Here is a 12,097-nt window from a genome sequence, read left to right on the forward strand (position 1 = left end):
TGTGGGAAAGAACCATGTGGCAAAACATTAGAAAGTATATTTCATATTTTACTTCACTATGTAATCATTAGAGAGCAGCCCCTTACCTTTGCTTTCATAGAGGTCGAATTCATGGCCAAACCCTTTTTTCACTCCACTAGACATGCTGTTGAAGGGGAACCAGAGACATCTTTTTCTTGCTTTATCAAAAACAAAGGCCCTGAAAGAAATATCTGAGTGAAAAGAAGGAATACTACTATTTAACCATTTTTAAAGAATGGGCCCATGGTTTACCAAGGAGGGCAACATAAAAACTGATGCATTACTGCATTTCATATAGATAATAAAATGCAAATGATATACAAACCTACAACTTGACAGTCAAACAGCAGAGAACAAATGAAGTTTTTTGCAAAAAAAATTAAATATGAGATCGTGGGAAAGTTATTGCTATTCTAAATAACTTGTAGAAAAATAATGTCTTCAACAAACAGAATCAACATGTAATACAAAAACCTGGATTATTTCTGAATATGTCTTATTATTTCTTGAATTTTCCCAGCAAGTTGGAAAATTTGATTGCAATTATATAGAGCTAATTCAATTTGAGATATCATGATTAATTTCCAGTTGTAACTTTATAAAACACATCCTTAAAATGACATTTTCTAAGGTATATCTAAGAGATTATCACCCTAAGAAGTCTCCTAGGAAAGAGAAATTTGAAATCAAATATTTGAAACTTTTAGCATAAAATCTCTCCAAAAATCCTAAAATATTAACAACTATTAAAATTTTGCTATGAAGTTAAAAATGCTAAAATATTAAAGACTATTAAAATATTGTTATAAGAATAACTGCTTTTTTAAGTCAATTTGGGCATTGTCCCTGTGCTCTTCAGCTCAAGGCAAGCGCTCTACCACTTGAGCCACAGTGCCACTTCTGGTTTTCTAGTGGTTTTATTGGAGAGAAGAGTCTATACAGACTTTCTTGCCCAGGCTGGCTTTGAACCTTTTTCCTCAGATCTCAGCCTCCTGTGTACTTAGGATTACAGATGTGAGCCACCATTGCCCGCTTTTTAAATGCCCCCTGGGAAAAAGGGTTCAGGGTTTCTAGTTTGGTGATCCTTTTAATCTTTTTCTCTCATTCTTTTGCAATGATATATTCTCTAAGAGAAGGATTTTAATACTATTTTACATTTCCATATAGAGTGGAAGGCCATCAAATTCCATTCATTGTCTTTTCTTTTAACTGTGGCTTTAAGAAGGGGAAACAAAGGAGGAGGCAACAATGCTTGATAAGAAATGTACTCATTATCTGCTCATGTAATTGTAATCCCTCTGTATGGTATTTTCACATTTTATAAAAAGAATATTTGTCTTACCCTTATTTTAATTATCAGCTTTTCTGAACTGTATTTTGTCTATTTTTGAATTCTTACGTCAGGGAAACTTTGACTACAGTGTGGGGGAAAAAGATAATTTGATTCATTAAGAACAGAATTTAAGGATTTAGTTTTTAAGGCTTGTATGCATACCATGATATACACATTTAATCTCTATAACCAATGTATTTAGTAAAGGTGGGAAAAATCTTGTCTTTCTGGGCAGAAGCACATTGGCTAATACACAGGTAATATTATATACACCTTCATGTGTATTTATGTATATGGAACAAGTTGCCATACACTCAGATACTAAATATCATCTAACTAGATTATGGTAGGAAAATCTGAGACTTCATATATGAGACATAAGAATATATATTAATAAGGTCAAGTATTCTCCAATTCAGCAAAATCTTTCTAGTCTACAGTAAGAAAAAAGAAGAATGATGAATTCTACTATTGAATGGTAGAAATACTTTTCATACTTGTGAACCTAGGAGAGGAAATTTTCAAATGTAAAATTATCAGTTCAATGTGGTTCTCCTAGTACATTTCCTGTCTCCTTCAAACCCCAAGAAAAGACAATACAGTTCAAACTGCTGTGTTACCAAAAAAAAATCACAGACAATACAGTTCAAACTGCTGTGTTACCAAAAAAAAAATCCCTATAAATCCATATAGCTGAAGTGTTGATTGAAATTATCCTTTTCTAACTTCCCTGTTTTCACTGTATTTGACGTTGGTGTAATTTGTGGAGGGGAAGGGAAAAAACAAATTGTTTAAATAGGGATATGGGTGGACCCATTGCAACAGTGAGATGTACAAAACGTTTTGTTGAAAAATGAACTTTACAACTTTGGTGGGGGGGGGGGTGCGGGAGGGGATGGGGATGGGAAGGGATGGGAAGGGGAAACAAAGGAGGAGGCCACAATGCTTGACAAGAAATGTGCTCATTACCTTGGTCATGTAATTGTAACCCCTCTGTACAGTATTTTCACAATTACAAAAATCATAAAGCTTTCACACAAAAGTCTGGAAAGGAAATAAAATTATCTTAGGGATAGAGTTGCAAAGTCAATTCCCAGTCTCCTTGCCAGGAAATATCTCTCTGAAAGTGGTAGTTTGTCTATAAAAATAGAAAGGACATATCTTCCCCTCTGCCTATCTTGAAGACCTTCCCTGACCAAGTCCTTTCCCTGAAGGCCTAAATGCTTAGTTCTCAGAGACAGACAAGATTAAATTAGTATCTCTCTCTGTGGCCTTTATGTGTCACTGTCCAAATGTAATAAACCAGAATGGGAAATCCACAAAACTTTATGTGCAGTCTTATTTTACATTGGGGTGAAATACAGACTAAAGGAATAGAAATTAATGAGGGGAAAAGATGTTTATGAACAACATGGTAAGATATCATCTTCTGAAATGAAATGGTCACTTTTCAGGTCCAAATTTATGAGTTTTATCCACTGTGATTGCTGGCAAGATGGTAAGGAATGTTCCTCCCTGTTATGTCACTCCATCTGTGTTAGGTCACTCAGCCACTGTTAGGGACTGTCAGAAGGTCTGGAAGTCTCCAGCTGAGTTCCCTTGGGCCTGTGAGTTGCTCCATCACTTTTCACCTGAACCCTCATCAGCACTACTTCTACATCCCTTTAAATAGCTAGCACCATCTCTGCTGCTGACACAAATTACTCAGGTTTTGTTTTTGTTTTTAATCTATTCCTTTCAACACCTTTTATTTAAATCCCTAAAGACAACAGAAGATGTAATAAATTTTGACTGAGGCTTGATTTTAATTCTGAAAATCCTTCTACTTTTCTTACAAGGGAATAAATGTTTACTCTGAATACAATGTTTTAAAATGAAAAGTTAAATGTCAGCTGATTTGATTAGGTTTCTCTAGTTTAATTATTCAAACGATGAATGAAAAAAATCCATAACCCAATCCACTGTATACTGGAATGCACATTTAGTAGTCTCCCGCACTACAGCTATATTAACATCAACTGACAGCTAAGTCTTTTATTATAATTAGAACTAGACTCAAGCTTAATGTGAAAGATTAACAACATTGAATATGAAACTAAGAAAATCACCATTATCATATATACCTGCTATATTTGAAAATTATCCTGAGACCAAAATGAAGCAACTTACTTGCAAGTGAATGGAAGTCCTTTATTCCTAATACATCTATTTGCACACTGGTCTGCTGTGTTCATTTTTTTTGTCTTAATCCTCAGTAATGGATCTTCTTTGATTAGAGTAGTCTTGGCTGACTTTTTGAATTCATGAAGTGTATTTCTTCTTTTCTTCTGTCCCGCTATTAAAACAAAAACCCAAAATAAGGAAGAAAGAAATTATTTAAGGCTGATAATGAAAAAAAAGTTTACCCTTATAGACTATGGGTGATGTGACTATTTTATCTGAAAACATACTCAACTTCCAGAGGCTGGAATGGAGTGACATGGGAAATAGAAGTAAGAGGAATATTGTTATCAAGGAAAAACAAATAATATGCCATGTAGACTTACTTATCTACATTCCTTCAAGTGAAGGATGCATCTAAATATTGGGACAAGGACCACCCCAAAGAAGTAAACAAATAACCCTAAGAAAATAATTGTTAAATAAACAATTAGTACAGAGTTCAGCCTAAAAATGTTCTATTCTCCATATGACAAGGAAGCACATTTCAGTTATAGAAGCATACTAGGTCACACATCACAGTTAAACAGTTCATGTTCTTCTACAACTATTCCTACTTTAAGTTAGAGTGATAATTGAATAAGGTAATTCAAAAGCCAATGAGAAACTTCTCAGTAAAAATGCTGCAGTGGACAAATTTATCTGATTTGTTCTGTAATGCATACTATTCATAGTTCAGTACATCTCTTCTTCTCGTTTACTACATAAGTGTTTTCTGTGCTTTGGTGAACTATTTCTTAGTATCACTGAACTGTTTGTCTTGAGATCAAGCCAAATGTTATAAATCAAATGTATGTAAAACTTCACCCGTTAATGTAGCAATATCATTTTTCTTTTTGAAAGTACAAGACCTCTAGATAGCACGAAACTTCCTACTAAAAGCCTCAAAGAGGGAACCAAAGTATCCTAAAAGCCTTATGGACATTTTGAGAGTGTTAAGAATTTATTTCCCTGTTCTTGATTTTTCCCGTCACCCCAGTCTAATAATAATTTGCCGCATCACAATATGGACTTAGGCGTCTAATAGACTTACACATCTATCATAAAAGAGGTATGGAAGTGACTGTGCCTCTTGGCCTGTCAATCATTTGAACACATAACAAAAGAAGATTCTTGGGCTGGGAAGGTGGCTCAATGGTAGAGTGCTTGCCTTGCATGCATGAGGCCCTGGGTTCGATCCCTCAGCACCACATAAGCAAAAAGAAAAAAGCCGGAAGTGGCGCTATGGCTCAAGTGGTAGAGCGCTAGCCTTGAGCTGAAGAGCTGAGAGACAGCGCCCAGGCCCAGAGTTCAGGCCCACGACCAGACCCAAAAATAATAAATAAATTAATTAAAAATATTTTTTAAGTAGATTCTTATTGGAAACTCAACTGCCTAACTTCACTTCTACCACTCGGAGTCACTTTTCATAGCATCTTTTTCTAAGTATTGAAAGAATGTGTGTAGAAGTATAATTTATAAACTTTTTCTAAAGAAGAAATATGGATGACAAAGCAGAAAACACACTCCTAGTCTTCATAAGCACTGAGATGTGTCAAGAAAGGAGGGGAAAAATTCCTATGTAGAAAATTTGGAACTATGGTTAGCAGAGTGAGATACAAAGAATAGCATCATACCTTAAATTAGCCAGCAACCACCGGCTCCAGTTGGTTTACTCAGCATGCAGATGCTACTCATTAATGTCTATTCTAACCTGAAATCCACATAAATAAAGCAAACACATGTGGTCCTCTTAACTAGCTCTCTGTAAAACTCCAACAGTCTCCAAAAGCCTGGCACTAATTCTGAACGATGCCTTCATTTTTAACTTCTCATTGCCCTATAAAATGGTATGGCTATGGTACAATAGACACTGTTAAAAAGGTATTTTAACACAGAAGTTAAATCAAGCAAATAATCTATCATCATATTATTTAATAAGCATGGGCCAAATGCTTTGTGTAACATTGGCAGGCAGAAGATAATTCTGACTTTCTTACAGACTTGCCAAATGACTGTGTTGTAATTACTTGAAATGTTAATAAAGCAATTAACCTACAAAATAAATTGTATTAATAATGATGAATTGAAAGGAGTTACTTAAGCTATAAGCATTATGTTAATATTTACTGCTCAATTTGGATAAAATATTATAAATATTTTGAGTTTTAATTTTTGTTTTTAACATCTTTTTAATCAAAGAAAGGATAATTCTTTAAATTTTGGTTTTGGACACAGAAGTGTTAAGGCAAGTTTTCCACTTACAAGTTCCTCCTTCCTTTAAACCTTACTTCCCTATTTTTTGGTGCCCTGGAATATTTTACAACACTATCATAAATTGATTCTGCTGTAAATTGCAATGTTTTCAAAGAAGTAAATTGGCAATCATTGATAGAGAAAAAAATCTATGTCAAAAAAAACTGTCCACTAAAATGAAAGAAATATGTATACTTCTCAAATGAATATTATTAACTAAAATAGAGAACTAAAATTGAAAAAAATGATTGCCTATGTCTAAGGATAAGAAAGTACACAATATCAAGGTTGTAGGTGCCAGCGTCTCATGTCTCTGTAACCCTAGCTACTCAGGAGGCTGAGAAGTGAGGATCATGGTTCAGCCTTAGCAGGAAAGTTGGTGAAACTCATCACCAATTAAACACAAAAGAGCCAGAAATGGAGCTGTGGCTCAAGTGGTAGAGTGCTAACCTTGTGCATTAAATTCTGAGGCTGTACCCAGGCCCTTAGTTCAAACCCCAGGACTGGCATGTACACAAAAGAAATCTCAAGAAGCCTAAGCTAAACATTAAGCCTCTAATCTATTTTATTCATTATTAACTAAAATAGAACCACAATCACTGCTCTGTTTTCTGTTCTCCAAAGCAATCAATCTTCAGGTAAGCATCAAATCTATGCTTGGGAGATTTCTATGTGCAATAGTGGGCCTCAGAGACCCTCAATTGTTCTATTGAAAAGTGTTAACATTCTGCTTCTACATCATAAAAATAGCTTACTCCACTTACTGGTCAGTTTTCATCGCTAAAGATGAAAGCAAATTCTAAAAATAAATAAATCTGTTGTATTCATTTGTTACATGATAAGCAGAAATAAGACTTATCTGGGAATACAAAAGTAATCAGGAACAATCAGAACCACAGACCAAGATTTCCTCCTCCCTAACCTCTCATGACACATGAACTTTCCCTTAGAAGTCAGTCATTTATACCAGGCCAGTAACTACAACTACTCAAAAATAGGATGTAATGAGTTATATGTCATGTAATCCACGAATCTATAAAACTAATTACTTAGTCAATTAGAGAAAGATTCAAAACAGAAGTCATTCAAAAACAGCATCTGAAAATAAAATTCTTCAGCTGAAAATAGTTTCTACTTTTTCTTCCATATGTATTAACAACTGATGCTTGTTTTACTGAAAACAGCTAAAAGCCAAACTTAATTTGGGAAGAAACTCAAAAATATGTTTGGATCTGATTTTTCTCTACTATTTTTTAATGTGTGTGACTGTCAGTTGAAGTTTATAAACAAAATATTGAAATGAAATCAAAGGGCGAGAAATCATTACACATTTGTCATACTTTCTTGTATTTTTAAATTACAATTTCTTTTTATTTTTCCTTGTCCCTGTATGGGAACATATTTCCTGAAGAACCTGAAATCCCTATTTCAGGAAAAAAAATCAGCCTCCTAGTGTAAACCTACAAACAGAAAGCAGGGTCAAATATATCAAGGTGCTTGAAGAAAGACACATTTCTCCCTCTGGTCCCAGGGTCTCACACTCATCTCTCAGTACCTCATATATTTTCTTCTGTGTGGATGAACCAGTGACTTCAAAGGGAAACCTGGCAAGAAAAGGATTTGCAGAGTGTGGAAAGAAGCAGGAATCTGGCTCCACATAACTGAGAAAGCTATCTACTGATTGGTGATTAACAGTTTCAACTGGCAAGATATTAAGATGAAAGAATTAAAACTAATGAATTGGAGGAATGGTTGTGAATGCACTTTTTAAATTTGTAGGAGACAAAAATCACAAAACAAAGTCCAGACTAACAATGTTATTTTCTAGGACTCAGATTTTACTTGTTGATAATCATCTGCCCTTCTTTGGAGAAGACAACATCACAAATAAAACCTCAAGAAGAAAGAGATTGCTTTCAAATGCTAGTATTTGTCAAACAACATTATAGTCTCACCCAGAGAGATTCCTAAAATGATCAGTGTGATGTTAAAAGCTTCCTCCTCCTTGTTTCCTTGTGCAGGGCTTAATGGTTACAGAAGCATCATCCTGGTTTTTTTGCCCTTACTGACTACAGCTCTCCTTCCACATGGCAACTGAATCAATGACATGGAAGTAATAATCAACTATCTTATCATTGCAAAACCTTCAGCTGCTGGCCGGCTGTATCCACTGAGAGAAACACTGGCTCATCATGACACTCATTGTTGTCCATTCTATCTCATTTTATTCTTCCTATCAAAAGCTGTAAGCTCCAAATGATTCAGTTCACATGCAGTGTAGACAGAAGTCTTTCTGGGAAAACTTAAAATTATTCACCTCTACAGATTTGGCCACTTGTTTTCTCCTGACTTTGTACCATCTAGGCTATTATTCTATGTATCATGTCTGACATGAATACCACATACTTCCTAAACCTTGCTTGATCCTCTAAACTAGGAATGGATGTTCACACATGCTAGTTCTAACTAGAGAAGTGTTTTGCTTTGTTTCTTTTTTGGGTTTTCTTTTTGTTGTGTTTTACTTAGCCAAATGAGTTTTTGAAAGCAAATTTAATTTTATTATGCTACGACTCACTTGAATACAGATAAAAGAATAAAAGAATTACCTCATTCCTTAACATAGATTCACTAGGAAACTCATTTCTGTCCCTTACCTAAGAAAGGTAATAAGATAATTAAGGTATTTAAACCTCAATTTTCTATGTAAAATAAACTCAATAATGGCAATTATATTAAACTAAAAGTTTTACTTTAGAATGTGGCCTATAGTAATGCTGATTTCCTTTTCTATCTACGTTCTTTTTCTATTTGCTCATCTTTATATAACCTGAAAACTTTTGGACATTAAGTACTTATTTATTTTTTCCTCCTCCTCCTCCTCCTCCTCCTCCTCCTCCTCCTCCTCCTCCTCCTCCTCCTCCTTCTCCTCCTCCTCCTCCTCCTCCTCCTCCTCCTCCTCCTCCTCCTCCTCCTCCTCCTCCTCCTCCTTCTCTTCCTCCTCCTCCTCCTTCTTCTTCTTCTCCTCTTCCTCACAGGATAGAATATTTATTTCCAGTGTAAATTTGGGTGGATAAAGAATTCTAAGCAAAAACTCCTCCTATATGGGGCCAGGTACTGCTGGCTCATGCCTGTAATCCTAGCTACTTAGGAGGCTAAGGTCTGAGGATCACAGTTCAAAGCCATCCCAGGCAGAAAAGTCTCTATGAGACACTTATCTCCAATTAACCAATCAAAACCCAGAAGTAGAGCTGTGGCTCAATGTGGTAGAACACTAACTGAGCAGAAGTGCTCAGATACTGCTCCTAGGCCCTGAGTTAAAGCCCTACCACAGCCCTCCCCCCCAAAAAAACCACAAAACAAACAAAACCCACCTTTAAGAATCTCAACATATGGAGTATTTCTCAAGAACTTTTAAAAAATAATATTGTATCCTGTTCATAATTGCTTGTCAATATGATATAATATCCACTTCTTTTGTTAAGGATAACCAAAGTAAGGAACAACAACTATGACATTAAAAAGAACAACCTTGTATGAAGCAATCTATATCTTCTCATTTGAGAGATTTTTTAAGCGATCAAAATAAACTTGCCACCCATACAAAGACAGATCCTCCTTTGGTGACAATGTTAGCATTATCCACTTCAAGAATTATTCATAACCTACAGCTGTAATTCCCTGTTGGTCCCTCCTTGACTGCCAGCACACACACTTGGGCTGCTTTCTCCCTACATTCAGGAAACGCAGTCATTTCAACATTAGCCAAAGTGAAATATAATTACAAATGTATATCTCCTGCCAAAGCTCCCAAAAGCATGCCAAATACAAATAGCCATTGTCTATGGTAGATCCACTGTTTGGGTTTTCTACACTGTATTCTCTCTGCATTACTTCCAGTGATTTCAGGTAACAATATTCTACTTCAGAATAGCAACACTTTAATCTTTAAAATGGAAAGACATCCAAAAATTTGCTCGATTTCCATGCGTATTCAAAATCCCCAAACTAAGAATCCATTTTACATGATGTGTGTCAAGCCATGGTAAGCTGTTTGATTTGAATTGACTTTATCCCCATCCCCTCCCACTTTCGACCTCTTAGGTGACCCTTTTCAAACAGTGTCATTTTTGCAAAGGGTTACTTCCCCATACAGAAGAAAATCAGAAGGGGTAAATGACTTCCCTTATCATTTATCAAATTCTTGATGTATTACACCAGAAACTAGATCAGAGATGTGCTAGATTTCATATTTAACTTGTCTCAAAAGAGTCAGCCAGTTCTGTTTTTGTTTTGATTTTGTCTTTTTGTATAAAGACCATGTCTGTCATCTGAACATTTGTTTCCCTCTTTGTTCTCCTGTGCGTACCCTTGACATTCAATGCCTTCTCCTCATGGCACCCCAGCCCAGCCACTACAATGACAATACGGCCAAATACAGATGCTTCCTGTCGTTCTGATAGTAAGAGAAAACTTCCCAAAGCAGTAAATGAGATCTCTAAAATCCCAGGCAGCCTGAGTGCTCAGGCATCTCCCCCCAGCCTGGCGGTCCAAGGCAGAAAGTGGGAGGCTGAGAGGACCAGTTCTGCAGCTTTCAGTCCTGCACTTTTTGCCTCCTCTGCAGTGCAGTTTTAAAGGGCAGTCATCTATCCCCAGAAAGGAGAGCTTAGAAAAACCGCTTTCTCTTTCATTTTTATCACATGCATATGCTTAGACTTCAGTCCTGTCTCCTCTAAATGAAAACCTGTACCACAGCATAATCTGGACCTGAGTGATGAGTGGTCCCCGTGTTAGGGAGGGGATTGTTGTAGAAAATGGTCCTGTGGGAAAGTCAAGTCCCTGCTGGACTGACCATAATGTACATCCCGCGCCCCCTCTTCAGACCAGACTCTTTCAGCTTCATGCTTGTCCAAACGAACAAAGTTCCAGATAGCACTTCACTGCGATCCCGTAATTCAGGACTGTTTGGCTAAATGAGATAGGGCTGGGTTGGGAGAAGGGAGGGTGCGGGGAAGGGGAGCCCCGAGTGGATGTGAAGGATCGTTTTGCAAGGCTTTTCCAACAGACAACAAATGTCCAAAGAAATCTAGGAAAGAGGCTGTGAAAAGCCTTGCCACGCACGGGAGTTATGCCCGGGATGCTAGGAAGAGGTCGTCAGACAGAAGGAAGAGTGCGTCCCACCGGGAGTAACGAGGCAGAAGGAACTAACCTGCAGAGGGGATGGCCGTGGGGAGCAGAAGGAGGTGTAGGAGGACGGGCTGCAGCAAGAGGACTGGCAGAAGTTTGGTCACCCACATGCTGCTGGCCGACTTGCTGGCGGATCCTACCGGAGATGGAGATGCCCGGGTGAAAAAAGAATCCTGTTCGGAGTCAGTGCCTAAAAGATCCAGTCGGCTCTGGGCTGCTTTTATTGCGATGAGCTAAGTTTGTTGTGTGATTAACTGGAAAGATCTAGGTCTGAACTCCCTCTTACGGTAAGAAACTGTTTAACAACAGCCCTTTACTCTCTTCCAACCCCCTCCTTTCCTTACTGCCCCCCCCAACACCCAACAGATCCCACCCCCCCCCCCCAACTCCCCCACTCCTTAAGAAACTTACAAAGAAAAGGTCACCTGGCCGGAGGCCAGCTTTAATTTAGAATCTCAAGCTCCAGATCCTAGTGGCTCCTATCCCAGTAAAGAAGCCAGGAGCAAGGCTCGGCCCAATGGCTGCATCAAGGCACAGGCAGGGGACCAATTCGCTCAGTAGAAACAAGAAAATATATGTGTTTACATATCTATTTGGGAAAAGAGGAAGGGGAAGCGACCTAAGAAGAAAGCGAAGAGCTGCCTTTCTGCCAAAAGTGCCCTAGCTCCCAATCGTCTAGTTCCACTGCTCCAGCCATGCAAGGATTCCAAACACAGACACAGGTTCCCAGGGAGTTTAAAGACTGAGAGAGGGGAGGGAGGAAGAAGGGAGGGAGGACGGGTGTTGAGCCCAGGCTAAACCAGCTCAGGTAGAAAGAGCTTAAATAAGAAAAGGGCGTGGTGTTATGGCTTCAGAAGAAATAAACAAGCAAGACCAAAGCAGCCAGGTGATCAGGTGGGAAAAAAATCACCCTGCCTCTTGGTCTGAAAGCAGGCTGCTGGGCAACACAGTGCTAAATTCCCAGGTGGCCACAGATGGACCTGGAATACCTTCTTCTTAAAATGTGTCTGATTTATCTGGTCATACTTGCTCTCTAAAAATGTTTATGAGGTCAGGATTGTCATTTGCTTGTCCATGACAGGTAAATATACACCTCATCATCAT

The 12,097-nt window shown here is 37.7% G+C and overlaps 1 protein-coding gene across 3 annotated transcripts in view; it reads right to left on the reverse strand.

Moving 5' to 3' along the window:
* Hgf (hepatocyte growth factor) overlaps positions 1–11,245 on the reverse strand; it is a 69,879-nt gene extending 58,634 nt beyond the window's left edge. For all 3 annotated transcript variants that reach the window (XM_069996355.1, XM_069996354.1, XM_069996356.1), the window contains exons 1-3: positions 11,016–11,245; positions 3,524–3,689; positions 87–199 (exon numbers count right to left, since the gene is read on the reverse strand). In XM_069996355.1, coding sequence (XP_069852456.1) covers positions 87–199; positions 3,524–3,689; positions 11,016–11,103 — 367 coding nt within the window. In that variant the 5' untranslated portion in view covers positions 11,104–11,245. The remainder of the gene's footprint in view (positions 1–86; positions 200–3,523; positions 3,690–11,015) is intronic.
* Between the last annotated feature and the right edge of the window lie 852 nt (positions 11,246–12,097).

This window comes from Dipodomys merriami, unplaced genomic scaffold (genome assembly GCF_024711535.1).
Source record: "Dipodomys merriami isolate MVZ:Mamm:240054 unplaced genomic scaffold, mDipMer1.0.p SCAF_5, whole genome shotgun sequence".
NCBI classification, from domain to species: domain Eukaryota; kingdom Metazoa; phylum Chordata; class Mammalia; order Rodentia; family Heteromyidae; genus Dipodomys; species Dipodomys merriami.